General features: G+C 43.3%; 1 protein-coding gene across 1 annotated transcript; it reads left to right on the forward strand.

Annotated features, from left to right (window-relative positions):
* Positions 1 to 6,663: 6,663 nt before the first annotated feature.
* On the forward strand, positions 6,664 to 20,156 carry slc6a3 (solute carrier family 6 member 3). Its single transcript, XM_041941850.1, has 15 exons — positions 6,664 to 6,750; positions 7,301 to 7,511; positions 8,721 to 8,852; positions 11,582 to 11,798; positions 13,583 to 13,721; positions 14,076 to 14,210; positions 15,422 to 15,525; positions 16,173 to 16,297; positions 16,868 to 16,980; positions 17,095 to 17,223; positions 17,504 to 17,603; positions 19,261 to 19,361; positions 19,591 to 19,758; positions 19,973 to 20,044; positions 20,133 to 20,156. The coding sequence occupies exons 1-15, from the start codon at positions 6,664 to 6,666 to the stop codon at positions 20,154 to 20,156; spliced, it is 1,857 nt and encodes a 618-aa protein (XP_041797784.1).
* The last annotated feature ends 490 nt before the right edge of the window (positions 20,157 to 20,646 follow it).

Genomic DNA, 20,646 nt, shown 5'->3' on the forward strand with positions numbered 1-20,646 from the left:
TGACCATGCATACTGTACACGTATCCCCCGTCATGGCTTTCAGTGAAGCAATATTTCACATCTCTTAAGCCTTCTCAAGATGTATGCTTTTGAAGAGTTCTGATATGTATTTTGAATATTCCAAATGCAGGACATTTTGTGAATTTTTGATATACGTATATGAATGATTTTTATTTTCACTGCCATGACAAAGATCTGTGATCTTCTCTGCAGATTGTATTGATGGTGAAAAATGAGCCACATTTTTTTCCCCCCTTTTGTATGATACTGCAATTGTTTTGTGCTGTATTCCTCCTACACAGTGTAAAGTTTTATTGTTGTTATTACTATTATCGCTGAGTTGACTGCTTAGAAACAAAATGCAGATTTCTTATGGAAACCGATAGCCTTGAATCTATAGAATTTTTATGCTAAAAAAAGAGAATGTATAGACAATCTTGTCACAATCAGAAGCTACTCAAAGCGCTGATCTGCAGTGGACATTTTCTGAAGAAATCATGGTTTTCACATGTACACTTTTTATCCCGTTTCAGCCGTCTCTCCATTGGCTTTATGTTTTATGTTTAAGGTGTGCAGGTTGTAATAAGCAAAATGCGAGTGTGTTGCGGCCCTGAGGTGACGTCTGCCACTACATGACGGGCCGCAAACACAAACACTCTGGACTGTACACACACACACACAAACCAACATTATATATATTAAATCAAAATCTTTTAGTATTTCCCCCCTTACTACTTTTTAAATTATATGTATTTGTGCTTGCACTTTAGATTATTTTCTTTATTTTTTTTAAAGAAATATCACATTGCTGTAAAGCGTGTTAAGTTTGTAGGTTACAGTATTGTAGCTCAATTTTATTAATATGATTTTTGCATTCATATATTTGCTGCAATAATGGGAGCACAGAGGAAAGTAGGGGTCACATATTAAAGGAAGCTGCCCCTTGCCCTAAATTTGTTTTCGTACTGTAAGAAAGATTTCGGTTAGTTTAAACCCACTTTGTAGACCTACTCTTGTGCTTTGTCTCAGGATTGTGGAAATTTTGTAGCTTGAAATGACTTTGTATGCTCGTAGGACTTGCCAACAACGTACAGATTTGAAAGACTAAAAACTGTTTGCACCGTGGAATGGACAAGTATTAAATGTACTCCTAAATGATGTGATTTTACAACAGGTGGTTAGTTCTATAAGTCACTCTGTATGTATGAGGGAAACCATACTGTTGTTGTACATATGTGAGAAATCTGATTGTGAATTACAACTGAAAGGTAAAATTCAAGACCTGACCCAGAATGAAATGTATTGAGCCACAGTAACTCCTCTTGCAGTTTTTTTTTTTATTTATTTTAAACAAACATTACCATTTGAACATCTAAAGAAGGTTATATTTCATCAGCAAGTCAAATATGTACATTTATATATATTCGATATTTCCATTGGAACAATTCCTCATTGGGGCTGTATGAAAATACTGGGTCCATTTCTTTTTCACACTTGTTTCTCTTCCCTTTATTTCAAATACCTCAGTAGAGGGTGATCATTTTTCTACTTGCTGTCAATCTGAGAAAATGTAAACCTGCAAGAGATAAACTTGTATTTATGCTACTGCTGCCTGCTTACCACAGTTTGTCCAGCAGTGAGCTTAAGACGAAAGACTTGTGTACTCTGGCAGAGCGATAGTGTCTTTCTGATGGCTTATTGTCTATGGACCAAGAAACTGAAGTCTGTTTTCTCTGTAGCTTTACTTCCTGTCTTTTTCTATACTCAACAGGTTTTATTTTATTAATGCATTTTGATGATGAAGAGTCATTACTGCAAGCTACTTTGAATTTGTCTGTTCAGGACTGCTATGATATAACTTGTTAATGTGACTCTTGGATTGAATTAAAAAAAAGAAACGTTAACACTGTTGTGCTGCTGTTGCACTGCTGATTGACTTGTGTGTGTTTTGGTGGCTGTAGAACTAGAATGTGTTGTGTGAGTGTGTTGTATGAGGAGTTTTAGTGCAGTGCTGCAAGAAAATGATGAATTAGTGAAGCACTTGCCATAACATGGTCAAAGTGGACTGTATTTAGGTTTGAAAGTATTCAACTTATATCGCTCCTTCTTGACTGATGCTGATGGCCAAATATTCACATCATATGTATCACAAATGAGGCTGGAATTCTGCATCCTCAGTTTTAAACTAAAGCCATTCCCTCGCAGTTAAAGCTCGTGAGAAGAGATCAGTTTAGCATTTACAAACACATGCCTTCCAGCGCACCTACTCACCAAGTTCCTCTCCTCACCTGCTGGCTCATTGCAGAAATGTCTCCCTCTAGAGGTCACAGAGTGGCCGTGCAGCCTTGAGTGTCGCGTGCCATTGCATCAGGTGTGCTGTATTGAAGTTTTTCAGAATTCTTCCAATAGCTGTGTTGCAAATAATGCCTATTTCAGGAGATGCGTGGTGGAAGACCCTTGCAGCAGGAATCCATGTGATCAATATTAGTGGACATGACAGTCAATATCTTTTAAATGAAATGTCTATGATGTATGATGTGGATCTAAATTGGCAAGCTGCGTTTACCATTAAATCAAAGCTCTCCTTTGCTAGGCCAGTCTTTGCTTTCATTGATTGCATGTTGATGTCAATAGATGATGTGTCCCTCACTGACTTGCAGAAGGCCATTGGGTGGATTTATTTTTTATTTTTATGACAGTGTCTGAAGGATTTCTACAGGCGGCGTAGTATGTTATTACTCATTTAATGTTGCTTGTCTTGCCTGGCTGTCTTTAGTTTGCGTTGAAAGATGTCAGATAACCTCCTGTCTCCCTGTGTGTTTGACTGATTAGCAGACTTTCTGGCACGATGTTCTGAACTTTTAATTAGCCGTGCTGTGGCGGCGTGGGTCGTTCCACTGTGGTCCAGACATGAATGTCTCAACAACTGTCTCACAGTCTGTCTTGAAGTTTGGTGGAGACGTTCGTGGTGCCCGGAGGACGACCCAGACTTTTCCTTTAGTGACACCAGCAGATCGTCCTGAGAAATACGCTAACATCTGCTGCATGGAACGGACGGATATTCATGGTTCTCAGATGATGCATCCAAGCAGCTGTGGCCATCATCTGATTGTTCCTTTAGAGCCACAATGAGTGTTCCTAGCAGGGGCTTGCTCTGCCCTCATTGTCTGTGTGTCACTGGAAACAAAGCGTTAGTGCTGTTTTCTCATTAGCTCCACAGACAATATAGTGAATGTTTAAAGTGAGCCCATACTAATGCAATGTTTTCTTTTAATCAAGAACTACGCTGTCTTGCAGATTCTATTATGCATCTTCTATTATTGAATGAGACCTCATCCAGAGTCCCCGCTGTGTCGCTCAGCAGGTGAAGTGCTATTCTGTGTTTTGGGGGGGAAAAGTTCTAATTGTCTGGAAACAGTAGTTATAATCATGACTCAATAGGCAAAGAATTTGTCCCCATTCCTCTTTTTTTTTTCCTGCAGGAGTAAGCAGACAGTGCTCAGACAAAACAAGACAGGTGGAAGGAAAGCTTCTGCACTCCAGATCCAACAGCTCGAACAGAGGCCCAGGATTACACCATTTCTGCAACATGCAATGAATTCTCATTCTTTTTTATCCCTTTTTTCGACAAAGTTCTGCCCCCTCCCTTCATTTCCCCTTACAGCATCCCCGTCCTCTGCCTCGCCAATCTCCCGCTCTTTCCACCTCCTCCTCCTCCTCTTCGCCCTTCGTCTCTCTGGGCCTCAGCTGTTGCATTTATGAAAACAAGACACTCGATTATGTTCACCTCATCGTTGTCCGAGCTCCATCGGAAACCTCATAAATCCAGCGCGGCGTACATCGACCCAACAATTTCTGATATGAGGCCCGAGGCTTGATGGATGATTGCACTTTAAAGGTGCGTGCGTTGTGGTGGCAGCAGTGCTGGTGTTGGGGATTAGTGGCCGATTGATCATTGCGATTGGCTTGCAAACAACAAGCTGTCATTCTGGACGTGAGGGTCATAAATCTGTGTGCGGGCAGCGGGCTGATTGTGTTATTTGATGCCCCGCTCCTGTTGAGGTTGAGTTTGAAATGGGAGAGGTCTGGGTGTCAGAACTGATTGCGTTTAGGCCTGTCAGACATTGTAGGTAATGAGATTTCTGCCTATCGACAGGGCGGGTAGGTGGGGTCATCGGGGTCTGTTGAGGGGTAGAGCAAGAAGAGAGGAAAAGGAGAAGGCTAACTGGTGTCATGGAGGGAGGGACTTATTTTTTTTTTTTACAGAGTATAGTGGACAAGTGAAACAGGAATTAAAGGCCCTGAAAACTTATTTTATCACTCTTTCATCACTTATCTATATTTATTAGTATAGATGGAGTTGTACATGAACATGTAATGATCTGCTAAAAGTTCAGTTTTTGCTGTTTCAGTTGATTATTGTGGGCGGGACTGGGTTTGGAAAAATTTGATGCCCCTTCCCCACCGTGAACCAATCAGGATGTCGGAATATTTGAGTCAAAATCTGCTAATAGTTGTTTCCAGGACACAGCCAAGACACAGACCCGATGAAGCAGAATTTTCACTTTTAAAATTAATACGTAATGTTTTTGTAACTTAAACTTTGTTGCTGATTATTTAGAAATATTTAGTGCTGTGGAGAAAAATTTAAGATGTCAAATCAAGTTTTCGCATCTTTCCTCGCAGCGTTTGTGGCTGAACCCACAAACATCTTACTGCTTTGACTGTTCGATGAGGAGTTTGCACTGTGGTTTATTGCCACAGTTACACACACTAGCTGAGTCCCTTCAACATAATATCAAGCAGCTTCGCCTCATCCATCACAGTACTGTGCCACCCACAGGATTAACTGCAGAATGGATCCAGAATCGAGAATTATCTCCACTCACATGAAAAGATAATAATTAATGTTGATCACATTTTTTTTATTTTTTTTATTATAATCATATAGCAGTTTTGCCAGATCGAGTTGTTTCAACCTTAATTAAAACATTACATGTCCCAAGAGACATTTACTGAATTTATATATAATAAAAAATCAAAATAAAGAAAAACATCACCTGATGCGTTTTCACATTACACCATGTTGTGAACGCCTTCTGCTGGTCTTCATGCTACGAATGTGAACCCACAAGATAATAGATGACAATGCTGCAGGTGCTGACACACCAGCTAACTTTACAGTAAGCTAATATTACAGGGATCTGGAGGAAATGTGGTCGCATGCTGAAATATTTCACGTCTTTGTTTGTGTTTGCCCCACAGCTTCTTTATATTTCTACAGAAAGAGAAGTCCTCCAGGAAAACGCTTAAATCAGGTGAGAAAATGTGCAATGATGGTGGGAGAGAGGAGGAGGAACAGATGAAGCTCGGGTGAGGAGGGAGAGAGGGAGGGAGGGAGGGAGGGAGGGAGGGAGGAGAGTGACGGCGATTGGGGTGGTGGGGGGGGTTGTTGATTGTTTCTCATACAAGAGTGGTATCGCAGACAGATCTCCATGCCAGACCACAGGGTACTCTGGTCTCTGTGTGTCTGTCACTGGAGCCAAAGAGGGAGGGAGGGCTTCCTACAACTCATACATTACCAGTTCCTGTCATCCCTCTCTGTCTTTGTCCTCCTCTCCTGTCTCACTGTGAGTCGAACTCTTTCACTCTGTCTGTATCTCTAGACAATTTTTTTTTTTTTTTGCCACAGTCTGAGTAACTTATCGGAGAGTCTGCAGAAATATGGTCCACATCAGTTTGCAGCGCGGTGAAGAACATCAGCACAACTGGGATTAAATTGTCCAAACTGACAACCGGAGGAGCTTTCATCTGTCGTCTTTCAAAGGTGAGTGTTGCATTTCCCTCAAAATGTTTCTTCTCCTCCTGTGACATGCTGCATATAGCCTAATAGCCTGTGATGTTATCTGTTGTTTTTTTTATTGACAGGACATTTTACAGAATAAATCATTAAATTTGGCCATATTTTGAAAATGATGATATGAGGGATTCACATGATCCTTACAAAAGCAGAAATCACTTTGACATTTTTAGACTCAGTCAGAAAAATGAAAACAGCAGCTCTTTGTTTTGAGGGGAAAAAAATCAATTTAAAACGTCTATTTTTTATGGTCACCTTCTTGGGCCTCGTACTGATGGTTTTTCTAATAAGCATCATTTTTATGAAAAGTTCCAAATCTGGAAATCTGAACTAAATGTGGTGGGCAGCATGTTGTGGGGAGACTGGGTTAGCAGACACTGGGCCAAATCTGCGAGCAAAATGGCGATCAACAAGTGTGAAAACGAAATGAGCACGCTGTGATGGCCCCACGCCCTCATGCTGCCCTCAGCCTGGATCTCATCACGCTGCCGCTTTTCTCCACTCTCCTCTTGCTCTTCCTGTATTTCATCTCTAAAGCTTAAATGAATTAATATATTTAATGACCCACTCTTTATGCATTTCCCTCCCGTGCAGGCTGCTTAACATGTTGAACGACTCATCAGTGTTTTTAGTAAAACACCAACATGTTTCACTTTTTCTTGCAAAAATAACCCAAATTATAAATGAAGTTCATTCTTATCATTTTCTCTCTGTGCGCTCAAGACTCTTCAGCTGCGCCTTCCTTCCTTCCTTCCTCTCCCACCACCACCGGCATTTCGCTCCCTCGGGCCGCGCACCCCTCCATGCTGACGGAGAGAGTCCCTGTCGCCCTGATGTCCTCAGTTGTCGCCCCGGAAAAACCCACCTCCAACACCATGGGCCCCAAAGAGGTCAGAGCAGATCTGACGCCACTCTAGTGGATTAATGGCATGCCACTCGGTCTGATTAAGAAAACTTAATTGAATCACTGCATGGTGCAAGCGTCTTAATTAAGTTTATTTCTCTCTGACTTGGTCTGTCTGACTCAATTTATGCAGACCTGAAAAAAACACTGGGTGGGAAAAACAGCCGTAACTGTAACACCTGGTTCTCTGGAAGCTAGAATGTGTTTTTATAATGTTTAATGTTTACTTAATTCGTAGAATGTTCAAACAATGTTCGAACATAAATTAGAGAATGATAATGTGAGAGTGAGACTTTGGTGACAGGTTCACCATGTGCTCAGTCATTAAATCACAAATGCAAGTTTGTACATGGAAATGTGATCCATCTGCTGTATTTTCCTGTTCTATCTTATCAATGCACTTAATCTGCCTTTCTTTACATCTGACTGCACATGACTAAATAGGAGATAAATATACAGTCGCAGTTTAAACTAGTATTCCTGCAGCAACTGTTGCATCTGATTGATTTTTAACTGTGTGACCTGTATTTCGTTAGGTGGAGCTGATCCTCGTGAAGGAACAGAACGGGGTTCAGTTCACCTCGACCACCTTAGTGGCTCCAACCCCTGCTCAGACCAACCCCAGCGGGGAGGAGGAGAGGGAGACGTGGGGGAAGAAAATCGACTTCCTCCTGTCTGTGATCGGGTTCGCCGTCGACCTCGCCAATGTCTGGAGATTCCCCTACCTCTGCTATAAGAATGGAGGAGGTGAGACGGCTCAGTGGAAGTGGGGGGGGGGCAGGGGGTGGACAGAGAGGGGAGGAAGGGAGTTGTGTGTTTCATGTGAGAGAAGAAGATCATCTTCCTCTCCTATGAGAGCAGGGAGGGAAGGAAGGAAAGAAAATGAAATGTAGGAGAAAGGAGAGAAGGTGAAATGAAGGATATACATGCATATATGTGCAGTGTTTGCACATATATGCAGGTGTGTGTGTGTGTGTGTGTGTGTGTGCGTGCGTGCGTGCATGCGTGCGTGCATGCGTGTGTGAGAGCTCCTTGTGCTCATTGGTTGTTGTTTGAGAGATTTTTTTTTTTTTCAACCCTTCCCAGAGATCAAAATAGGGGAAAAACCACCACAGCTGCTCCGAATAGATTAGCTCTAACAATCAGTGCCACTAATTACGGCTGTTTAACATAGAGCTCTCATTACGTTTAAGAGCTGTAAATGATACTGTAGCCATAGTCGAGGCTGACTATATGTCCCCAAATCCTGCATGGTGTCATAACTGTATTTCTGGAAAATACTGAGTTTAATTTGAGGTGATTAATCTTTTTTTATTATTATTATTATTACAATTTGGAGCATTTTAAGCCTTCGCTGACAGAGATGAGGGCAATCAAGGGAGAGAGAGAGAGATGGGGAATGACATGCGGCAAAGGTTCCCATCCATTTGCAAACCAGGGTTGCTGTTGTGCATGGTAGACACCTTAACCCCTGTGCCACCAAGGTGCCCAACTATTTTTAAGAGTGCTGATAATCAGCATATTCCCTTCCCTGTGATTGCACTGGGGTCATGTAATCCAATCATTTGTGGCAGATGATCATATCTCCATAAGCCTCGTATAGGCTGTTGTAGCTAATCTAATCTCCTCATGGGGCTCTCTGCAGCAGACATGACACGGAATGATTTGCCTTTGGCGTCAAGTCAGAGAATGACACCAACTGATATGTTTTATTTATGTGAGGCATCACTGATCAATGATGAATATTGTTCTTTACTCAGTCGTGCATTCGTTGTAGGTTAGGGTTGCATTATGATGCTCAAAATGAAATCATGTTTCTGTCTTGAAATGCTATTCAACAACAAAATGTAAAGTTTCTAACTGACAGAAAGAGAAACTTTCTTTTCTCCTGAAATGCATGTGCACAGCACTTCAGAACGTAGCCTCGTTAAGTTTTGCCCGTCTCCGTGTGTGCAGGTGCGTTCCTGGTGCCGTACCTGTTCTTCATGGTGATAGCGGGCATGCCTCTCTTCTACATGGAGCTGGCTCTGGGACAGTATAACAGAGAAGGGGCAGCAGGGGTGTGGAAGATCTGTCCCATATTTAAAGGTAGGAAGTGACACGTCAGAGGACACATATTCTGACGGACAGACAGACAGACAGACAGACAGACACATGCCCACACTGGGGGATGTACACATGCAAATTACCCTTTCCTGACACCTGCATGTTCTCACAGGAATGCTTGCACATGTATATTAAATCTGTCCATCATGGTATGTCCATCTGCCTACGTGCCTGTCTGTCTGTCTGATAGTGCACTTCTCCTAATATCTACATGTCTTTCTGTCTGCTTGCCTGCCCACATGCCTGTCTGTCCACATGCCAGTCTCTTTTGTCTGCTCGTCTCTGCGTCGAGCGGCGACAGGCATTGTTTATCCTCCCCACGACGTCAAGGTTCTGCTGGCACTGAGATGGAAAGCGAACGGAAATTGGGCTTTCAGACTCCTGTCCTGATTGTCCAAACACCCCTGTCGAGCAGCGGCGAGGAACGCTGGCTGACGCCCTCTCGGGGCACTTTTCAACACATCGATAAGCAAGGCGCATCCGGACGTGCACTCATAGAGAGACAAGCATTAAGACCAATTCGCGTTTCCCGGCATCTCAGCAAAGTCGCTGGCTGAAAATATAATGATAGCCTTTGCTCGGCTCAGCTTTTTATGCAGTTTACTAGCTGTGACTTGTGTGCGTTTGTCCATCTCTGTCTTTGCACTGTGCTGCTCTGATATCATTGCTTGTCATTTTCTTTATTTTAAAAAGTTTCACTTCAATCCATATTTAACACCTCACTGTGAATCTAAAGATGCAAATACCTCAAATCCCATTATGACCACCTGACCGTACCGCTGACTTTTGTTACATCATGTCTTTGCTGGTCTGAAGGTGGCCCACAGTGTGTGTGTGTGTGTGTGTGTGTGTGTGTGTGTGTGTGTGTGTGTGTGTGTGTGTGTGTGTGTGTGTGTGTGTGTGTGTGTGTGTGTGTGTGTGTGTGTGTGTGTGTGTGTGTGTGTGTGAGTGTCTGAGCGTGTGCCTCCTGTGTGTGAGCACGCGGCGTCTGTCAGGGACCACACTGAGTAGGTTGACGTTCTAATCACACACTTCACTCTCTCTCTGTCTCTCAGCGGGAGGATAACAGTAATTATTCAAATACACACACACACACACACACACACACACACACACATGCCCGTATTGACAGTAATTATTCTGATCAACAAGCTGGTTTCCTCTCAGGATCAATGCATTTGAAGAAAAACTGCCAAGAAAAGGGAGACGGAGGGAGATGGAGAGAAAACATGGCCGCATGCGGCGCTAATAAGAGGCATCGCTCCCTGGGCAAATATCACATCCACGTTACAAAGGAATCAATAAGGCACAGTTGTGGTCATGCCTCTCAGCAAAGGTTAACAATTAAATTCAGCCTTAGAAGAGTGGACATTGTTTCAGATTTACAGAAAGGGTAGATGTGTTGATAATGAAGGCATGAAGAGGCGATCTTTAGAAGTTGTGGTGCTCTCTTTGAGACCGCAGGCGTGCATCACAGCCTTCTGTACTCATACTGAGCAAGAGATTGTGTTATATGGTGGTAGATTAAGTCAGAGCGTAGTCACAGTTTGAACCGTGCATGAAACATATCTGTTTCTACTGATTCACGGCGGTTCTTCATGAATACCTAACAATCATAACCTCATGAGATTTTAAACAGGCTCGCAATTTAAAGTCGAATAAGAGCACTTACATGCCTAAGATTAGCACTGTAAAGAGTTTGATTATCATTTGGTTCACTGTGTGGGGCATGATAACAGCCTACAGTATGCATGAAAGTGTGAAAAGGTGACCATGTGGTGCCCATCTAAGAGAAGTCAGAGTTTTGATCCCTTGAGCAAGATGATTCACGATTTCCTGATCAGCAAACAGTCCTACAAGTCCTGCACTAAAAGTAACTTAACTACTTTAAATACAGTTTGATAGTTTAGTCCAGTGGTTCCCAACTTACTGTAGGAGTTGTACCATCTAAGGATACTGTAGGATGATGTATTGTGCTGTTGTTTTTGTCAATAATAATAATAATAATAATAATAATAATAATAATAACAATGTATTTTTTAAAAAAAGAGGAAACAATCTGATTTGTTATATTTATATTTTGGACTTTTCTCTTATTTTCCCTTTTTTTTGTGAAACATTAACTTACCTATCTGGACCTGTTTTATGGGGCAGTGTTCTGCCTTTATTTGATAGGTGACAGTAGAAAGTTGGCAGAAAATGCGAGCGTGACTGAACCCCTTGACCATCAGGGCACCTCCCATCTGACACCTGAAATATAACAAGTGGTCCCGGCTACAATGCTTTTTTGTAAGAGGTTATAAGCCAAAGGTTTGGGAACCTCTGGTTTAATCTCTAACAGTGCACTGTGTGTTTGAACTTCATCATGTTTTGTTCACAGGAAATCGTAGTTTAGAATATAACAAGCAACTACAGCTGTGTGTCTCTGTGAAATAAAGTGCAGTACAGAATGACAGTACTCGAGTAGTACTTGTAGTTCTTTTCCACCAATGGACACTTTTGAAGCCGTGGAAGTCAGCCGTGAAAAGCAGTAGCCTGTGATTCAGGAACAATGCAGCAGGACCAAGGCGCTAATGGGCACGTGGGATGTTAGATTCCACTGAGGTGCCCCTTTACAATATCTCAGGTGCTAATTTGGTAAAGCCAATTTCCCCCTCATTCTATCTTTGTCTTTAATAGCTATGATTATTAATCACGTGTCTCCCTAACAGGTGTAGGCTTCACAGTGATCCTCATTTCCCTCTACGTGGGTTTCTACTATAATGTCATCATCTCCTGGGCGCTCTTCTACCTCTTCTCCTCATTCACCGGCGAGCTGCCGTGGGTCCACTGCAACAACACCTGGAACAGTCCCAACTGCTCCGACTGGGCTGACAACAGCTCAGTCAGTGACGTTTACAAGGCCACCCCTGCTCAGGAGTACTTTGAGTGAGTGGGCCTGGAGTAAAGCTTTCTATAATTTATTGATATCTCTTTGATATAGTTAGTTCTGATTTGAAAAAAAAAACAGACATAGTAAGTTTGAAGCCTCACTTTGCTCTTGAAAATTTTTCCTTGCGTAGTCAAACTTGTATGACAACTTAGCAAATATATGTGTTTATTTATATGTATATGTATATTCACGGCGGTAATTGTATCATTTCTGCCACATAAATGGCTTCATAACACGATGTTCCACTGCAAAATCAAGTGAAGCAAAACAATATATTAATGCATTCAAGCACCACCTGTAATTTTAACTGTAATTATAAACGCTCTATATTTTGCTGAGGTCATTGAACCCGTGGCAAATCTGGAAACCGCAGTTAAACGCAAACGTACTTTACTGTATATGACCGAGGTTTCACTGGACATCACCCACACAGTTCCACTGCAGGAAGTGCACAAGAAAAAAAGTTTGCTACAGTGCAATAATGCCATGCAGAGTTGGCTCAACGCAGAATAACTGAAGTAACTGTAATTACTATCGGCCCTATTTTCTAGATTAAGTAAGGTCTTAGAATATCTGATTCTGAATAATTAAAGAGGAGTCTGGCTGCATTTAGCTCATGTTGCCTCCCTCCCTGTGAAGCCGACCAGGTGTCTCCAACTCCGGCAAGTGAGGGGTTGTTCTGTTGTGACAGTTGAGGCACTCCATCCATGCTAGTTAAAATGGCTGTGGGCTGCTTACACAGACCCACCTGCAGACAATTTTACCGCATCGGTTGATCATTGGCTGAGCCTATTCAGCCTCATCGGTTGTCTCTGTCTCTGAAATTATCTGAATCAAAGCATCAGCAGTGATACTATAATCCTTCAGGTGACTTGTGTCACTGAATGCAAATCTGTTACCTTTCATTGTCAATGCAGTTTCCCTGTGTTGGCAGGCTGTCGTGATCTTTGAGAGCTTTTAATTTACTAAAATGCAAAATTTTAAGAGACGTATCAATATCTCATGTAGCATCTGCGAGGCCAGATTTCCCGGAGTCTTATGTCTCTCGTCAGTGATGAATCCCAGGTAGCTTCCGAAAAGAGCAAGTGTTGATTATGAAGCTAATTTTGTGCAGGATATCAAGATCCAGATCCAGGTGTGCAGCCCAACTGATGCCGTGAATGATAATGACGTTCAGGTGGCGTCGTCGTTTGCTAGAAGCCATAGCCACACGGCTCCTGACTGCACTCAGCACATCTAGAATCAGTTCATTCAGGGTAAACTAGAAATGTCGCCGGGTGAGGCGGGCTCAAAGTGCAGCTCTGCAGGACTCCAAGATGCAGTTACATCATAACTGCACCTGTGTCTCTGGCTTGGTCATTGTGTCAGGGGCAAGCCTGGCAGGTCTCAGAACATGTCATCATTTGTGTCCAGGAGGTTGTGTGTACCCGGCTGCTAAAAAAAGAATACCTTGCATGCTTTTCTGGTTAAAACACAGAGTTCTTGTGAGCATCTCTTGTGGCCAGAAAACACGAACTTTGTTCGCTGTCTGCAATGAGGGCACTATCTGTATCTGTGGCACTTACAATGCTATGCATAGTGTCAGATACAGATAAAGTGGAGATTTTTGGTTCTTTCTCTGGGATTTAGTTCAGTGCTTTCAATATTCCTGAGCTGCTCCCTTCAGGCCTCTGCCCAGTGAGTTCTTTGTTGGTTAGAATCTACTAAATACAAGACCTTAGATCATAAATGATGACTCAGGAGCGGTCATGGCTCTTACCAGAATCTCTTCTTTCCTTAGACGAGGGGTGCTCCACATCCAGGACAGTAACGGTATCGATGATCTGGGCCGTCCACGCTGGCAGCTGACTTCCTGTCTAGCTGTAGTGATTGTTCTGCTCTACTTCAGTCTCTGGAAGGGAGTCAAGACCTCTGGCAAGGTTGGAAATGGCACAGTGGCCATGTTTCTTAATGTGAAAACCGCAACAGTATCATAACTCCTAGGAAGCTTTAAGTGTGTCCACTCCATTCAAGACATGGAATTATTTTAAGGACGTGTTATAGGGAAAATGCTGCATCTTCTAGTCCAGTTTAAAGCCACTAATCAGTTAAAGATCACTGTTTGATTGTCTATAAATGTGTTCTTCCCTTTCCACTCTCTTGCATGCGTGCATATGCGTGCATCTGACATTGTGTGTGTATGGCCTTCTTTCCCTGTGTAAATGTGTATGTGTTTATCTGTGCGTGTGCGCATGTGCGTGCGCGCGTGTATGCTCCCTGCACGACCCCTCCAGGTTGTGTGGATCACAGCCACGATGCCCTATGTGGTCTTGACTGTGCTGCTGCTCCGCGGAGTCACTCTGCCCGGAGCCATCGATGGCATTAAGGCCTACCTCTCTGTGGACTTCCTGAGGCTCTGTGATGCCAAGGTGAGTGTCAACAGGAAGGGGAGGGGGGGGGGGGGGGGGGGGGGGGGGTGCATGAGTGAGGTGAGAGCGCTGGGGTGCGGATGAAGAAGAAAGGGAGGCATTGGGAGGTGGCTGTGGCTGAAAGACACTTAAAAACACTGCTTCAACAGGTGTAATTTTCTTCATCCAGCATTAGCACTTAAAATGAAAAAGGAGGGTAGCTTTTATCTTGTTGCATATATGTCTGGCTATATCATGCTAACATGCTAAGCTAGTCTTAGCATATGGGATATATGTTGACGGATAATTTTGAAACTGCTGTCAGTGCACAGCAGATTGAGGGTGTCATCACCAACTCTTGAGCTGCTTTTGCATTCATGCTTCAAACCATTTTTTTATGAAAGTCTTCATTGTGAACATTATGTGGTCAAGGCTGCAGCAACAAGGTGTCACTGCTAAAGGGGAACAACAGCAATGCTGACATATTTTCAGTGTTGATTGTGCTCCGTAATTACATGCTCAGAAAAAAAAAAAAAAAAATGTTCCATATCAGGCAAATCACAGCAGCAGTGAGCCCAGAACAAACGGTCTGAATGGAGGACTGCAGGAAGAAAACTCAATTTAAAAGACAGAAATCAGGACGAGAAGGAGTAGAAAACAAACCCACAAACACAACCGTTCCCTGAATCGTCTTTCATTTTGATCTGCAGGGTCACGGTTGAATGTGGAACTATTCCTGACAACTCAACGAATGCATATAATCTGAGAGAACTGTCAGCCTCCCCTCATTGTATGCTGTGGTTTGCAGTGTTAAGTGTCGTTAGAGAGGCATTTCCTCAACACATGAAATCATGTGAGAGAAATGTATGTTTAGTTTCCAATGTTTTCTTCATCTGTGAAAGCCACAATCACATCTTATAACAATAGCTTATTTATCTTAATAGCAGGCGCTAAAGGCTCAATAAGTAAGCATGCAGGACTAAAGGTATAGAGAATGATAGCGAAAGCAAGACGGAGAGAGAGATAGAGAGATGCACGGCAGCAATTGGAGAATTAGATTAGGTAGATGCATGGAGCAGTAATTTGCAAAATTACCCCCCGTATTCACTGGCGTCTTTCATCTACTGCCGTTGAATGAGTTTCCTGCAATTATCCCTAATAATGGCTTTTTTCCTCTCCTGTGCCTTTTGTTTGCCGCTTCACACAAGTGTGCTCGTTCTGTCGCTCCCCAGGTCTGGATTGAGGCAGCGACACAGATCTGTTTCTCTCTGGGTGTGGGGTTTGGCGTGCTAATCGCCTTTTCCAGCTACAACAAATTCAGCAACAACTGTTACAGGTAAAGACACGCTGGGAGAGGCGGGAGGGGATTCACGGAGAGGCCCACAGGACGGGGGAGTTGCTCCTGCACACACGCACACACGCAACATAAGCAGGTGAATTACAATAACCTTTGAAGTTCCTTGAAACCCGCCTTGTCTTTGACGCCATGCAGTGCAACAGACAGCCGTAGCGCCAATCGAATCTGTCGCACTCTTTGAAAATCATCAGCACCCCACAGGAGGCTTTTATCGCCTTTTTTTTTTAATGTTTCTGATAAGTGACACATGACACCGTCCACCTTCGGGATTTCTCCTTGAACATAACACCAAATCACTGAAAACACGTCGCAGCAAAATGCCAAAAATGCCTGGAAAAATAATGATTTTAATTTTTAGCGATAACTGCCACTGACTCGCCCGTCACATAACTGGGACAAAACACTGACCACCTGATTAATCCATAAAATTGATTAACGGTCTCCAAACTATTCTCCAGCCTCGTTCCAGCAAACTAACATTCTCTTCATGTAAAAGCCGAGACGGTCATTGACCCAATTCTGACATGCTCTTTAATTGACTAACTGCTCTATTGTACTGATGACTCACTGCTCTCATTCTGGGCTGTTTTTTTTTTTTTCCATCTTATTTGATTTCATTGACCCAGAGACGCCATCATCACCAGCTCCATCAACTCTTTGACCAGTTTCTTCTCCGGTTTTGTGGTCTTCTCCTTCCTCGGGTACATGTCCTACAAGCACAACGTAACCCTGGACAAAGTTGCCAGAGATGGTATGGTATTATTCATCTAGTCTGGACTGGTCTTTATTCACGCTGTAGATTTTTGGAGGCAGATCACACTGTGTGTTGCAGGAAAATATCAAATTTCCTTGAGCACATTGGTAGAAGCCATATCCCATAGTATTTGTCATTGCACTTGCCGAACCTACTGTTTTGGGTCCTCCTCGCATGTCAGTAATGTTGTGTGTGACATAAGAGTGGAAGGTACACTGTGTAAAGACAGGATGTTGAGTCTGCCACAGCAGTTAAGTGACAATGCACAGTACAAGCAGGACAATGTGCATTCTTTAATTACTCCGAGAGTCAGTGATATTTCAGATGAGCTCTCTGTAGTTGCCAGGATGTAATCGATGAAGAAAGCCCACGTGGCTGGATTCAAATGCCACCCCTGCAGTTAGTGGGCCCGGCGTCCTTACAAGGCGATTAAAATGAAGCACGTCGCACAAACTCTCCCCCAGCATGAAGACTGGTGGCTGCTTGTGCGTCCGCGTTAAATGCTGCAAACACTGATTTGAGTTTGTGCTGTTTTCTTTACCCTCTCTTGATCTTCTTCTCCTTCAGGTGCTGGTTTGGTGTTTGTTATTTACCCAGAAGCCATTGCAACATTACCTGGGTCGTCAGTGTGGGCGGTTATCTTCTTCATCATGCTGCTGACGCTGGGCATTGACAGTGCAGTGAGTGTGCACCCCGCCACCCACTCACCCACACACACACACACACACCTGTTGTTTCAGCCAGGCGACAGCTGGCTTTGCGCTGTATTCTAACTCCTGTGTCTTCTGTTGCAGATGGGTGGGATGGAATCGGTGATCACAGGACTGATTGATGAGTTTAAATTCCTCCATAAGCACAGAGAGCTGTTCACCCTCTTCATCGTCGTTTCCACCTTCCTCATATCTCTCTTCTGCGTTACAAATGTAAGTTTCATACCGCGCGCTCTGTGCGATGCATGTTCGTGCGTGATTGTTAATATTCATCTTTGCACTGCGTTGGACTGCAGCAATTTCATTCATAAATTTGATCATTTTCCACAAACTCGGCTTGTGCATCGTACTAATCAAAGGATCAAGTTTCTGCAAATGCAAGGAACTGAATCATCTGAATGTTTTTTTCTTTTCTGTTTGTCCTTACCGTAAACCTGTATGATAAAAGTTAATGTAATAACACAATCATTATACATTCATGTTGTTTCTTCAGGGTGGGATGTATGTGTTCACTCTGTTGGACCACTTTGCGGCAGGGACATCGATTCTCTTTGGAGTGCTTATTGAAGCCATCGGCATCGCATGGTTTTACGGTGAGAAAGAAGCACGGGAAAAAAACAGATGATTCATGCTTTCATGGTCAGCAAAGCTGATGCCACATTAAGGGTTTGATGAGAAATCTGTTGCGCATGGGCGTGCTGTGCCTCAATGCAACGTAGTTCTATTAGACGTAAGGCTGCGGCAGCTACAGCGTCCATCCCGGCAAATTGTTTTGGCCTCTTCAGTGTGTGCTCGTGTATTGTCAGGATATATGGTTGCCGTGGTGCTCGTGAGGGCTGGGGAGGAGTTTTGACCACTGCCACTGTTACCTCTGTGTTCGCGCAGCAGTGGTGTGCCAACACATAAAGAAAATTGCAGCTGGGGAACAGGCAGTTACCATTTGTCATGGACAGCAGTCAGCTGTCTAATAGCTAGGTTGTAGATTGTTGTGGGTGGCAAGTGGGGGGTGGGGGGGGCTCAAAGTCCCTTTCTCTCCAGATGTCCAAATCCTATTGACACCGGATTTTACACAGTTGTGCCATCATCTCTATAACACTCTATGCTTTTTTTTTTTAGGTTTGCTTCTTCCAACACACCAAATCTCTCTAAACTATTATGTATTTCTGCATGATCAGTACAACATAGAAGAAAAACTTTACTGGGTTATTAAACTCTTTTTACTTGTACTTTGTGGTGTTTGTTAGGGCCCTAAAATCCAACCCCTGATGTATTGATCGGGGGTCTCTCATTGTTCTGTAAACAAATGCAGCAGTCTTAGCCATGGTTTTAGTGGTTTTCCTCCTTAGAAATTAATCGCGAAAGACCAACTGCTTTCTGATGGATATTTACCCTCCATGTATTTCACCTCCAGCACCACCAGCTGAAAACAAGAAAAACTGACTTTTCATAGAGTGTGAAAAAGTCACCCTCACACTGAAACACTGTATTATAAGGACAATCTGAAGGTCAGGGAGAATGGTTGACCTGAACTTCCGTATTGAGTTTCTTGTCTCATGTCTACTGAACCTGACTGTGGAGAGATCCATAAATGGCTAAATACTAAACAGGCCCCAGGCGGTGGGGTCAGCGTATTGCCACACTTTGGTGGGTCCTGACCTTGGCAAGTCAGATAAATCAAGCCTCAGGCTTCAGTGGGCCTTTTTTTCCCCATCCCCATAACTGCTGACAGGAACCCTTGACCCCTGGCCACCGTGGTCTTTCGTTCTGCTGTCCACCACATAAGCACATTTAGCTGTGCTGAATACCTGCTCGTCAGTCTGGATATACTCCTCTGCAGTGAGAGATGCCTTCCAGCCATGAGAGAAAAAGTGTACAGCCAGGTTTGTGAGAGACAGAAAGTCATGATAAGGTAGAAACAGTGCTGCAACTCAGTACAGTTGGCTGTGCAGAGTGGCTTTACTTACTGACATGGTCAAATTGTGGATTGCATTTTTACTAACAAGCTGCAGTGTCATGGCTGTCTGCATGGTCAACTTCTGATTTAAATTTATGCATAGGGACCATATACACCAATTCCCTTCAATACCTGATATTCTCAAATACACAATGTACCAAACAAACAAACAAGGAGTGCGCTCTGAACCCGCTGTGAATATAATCCACAGTACTGTGTGTGCATTTGACAACTTCAGCAAAGTCTGTATTTAACCATGTATTGGAAGTAATACAAAGTACTTCCATGTGTTTCAGGAGTGGACCGGTTCAGTGATGACATTGAGGAGATGATTGGCCAGCGACCAGGAATGTACTGGAGGCTGTGCTGGAAGTTTGTCAGCCCCTGTTTGCTCCTGGTGAGTGTGTGCACAGTTTTAGAGGTGAACGTAGACAGCAGGATGAAAGTGTTGGCTTTGACCCCTTTTATACAGTATCCAGCAGTTCTTCAGTGCATTGCTTATAGGCAGCTAGATGAGCCCAGATGTTTCCAGCCCAGATGTTTTCCAGCCCTTTTTCCAGCGTAAAATCAACACCGAATCTCTTTTGAACTGATCGAAGTTGATGGAAAGTCCTTTTCTTCCATAGTTCATGGTGGTGGTGAGCTTCGCCACGTTCAACCCACCAAACTACGGCTCCTACATGTTTCCTCCATGGGCTAACATGGTCGGGTGGTGCCTGGCCATTTCCTCCATGACCATGGTGCCTCTGTACGCCATCTACAAGCTGTGCACGCTGCCTGGAAAGTTTTGCGATGTAAGTCGGAGCTGTGACGTCTTGGCAAAACTGGAGTGAGGGGAAATGAGTTATTATTGTAATTTTCAAGTACAAATGACAATCTTTCATCTTCTATAAGCTTTGCCTTGACAGAGATCTCTCATTAAACATCGAGTATTCTTTTTAAAAAATCTTTATCTTCGAACTTTTTAAAAAATATGTCAATTGCTTTTGGCCCTCTCTCCTGACACAGAGACTGGCTTACGCCATCACCCCGGAGACAGAGCATCACTTGGTAGACAACGGGGAGGTTCGGCAGTTCACAGTAAGTGCTGACTTCATTCTGAAGAAGTTTTATCATATCAACCATTATGACTTGTACAGTGGGATCATACTCTGTTTTTTCCCCACAGCTGCATCACTGGCTGGTGGTCTGAAAATTACAGAGAGAGATAGAGAGAGTGAACGAGTGAGAGAGCGAGAGAGGATGAGAGTATGGCTATTGGGTGGATGAATGGATGCACAGCAAAGGTCTGCAGAACTAAGAAGAAGAAAGAAATAGCCATTTAAATCAGTCACGGTGATGGTGTCGGTGGGGTGGGAGCAGTTTAAAAGTGCCGACAGAAAACCCATAGAAACTGTAACGTTCTTTCATTTCTCCGCTGGATGTGTGAAGCTGTGCATTGACCCTCTGCACCATTGTTTTGACACTGGTGAATGGGATTCAGTCAAACAGGCAATGTGGCATTCAGGCTGCTTAAGGAATACCCTGCAAGTTTTACACGTAATGACAGAGGAAAACTCAAAATGTTGACGAGGTATTTCTTTAAGGCAAGGTGTACAATAAAAAGATTCAAGATGTCGTTTTGTTGCTGTTACACAAAACATCTGGAAATCTTTATTTCCAAAATGCGTCATCTGTTTTCG

The sequence above is a fragment of the Chelmon rostratus genome, chromosome 8, assembly GCF_017976325.1.
Source record: "Chelmon rostratus isolate fCheRos1 chromosome 8, fCheRos1.pri, whole genome shotgun sequence".
Taxonomy (NCBI): domain Eukaryota; kingdom Metazoa; phylum Chordata; class Actinopteri; order Chaetodontiformes; family Chaetodontidae; genus Chelmon; species Chelmon rostratus.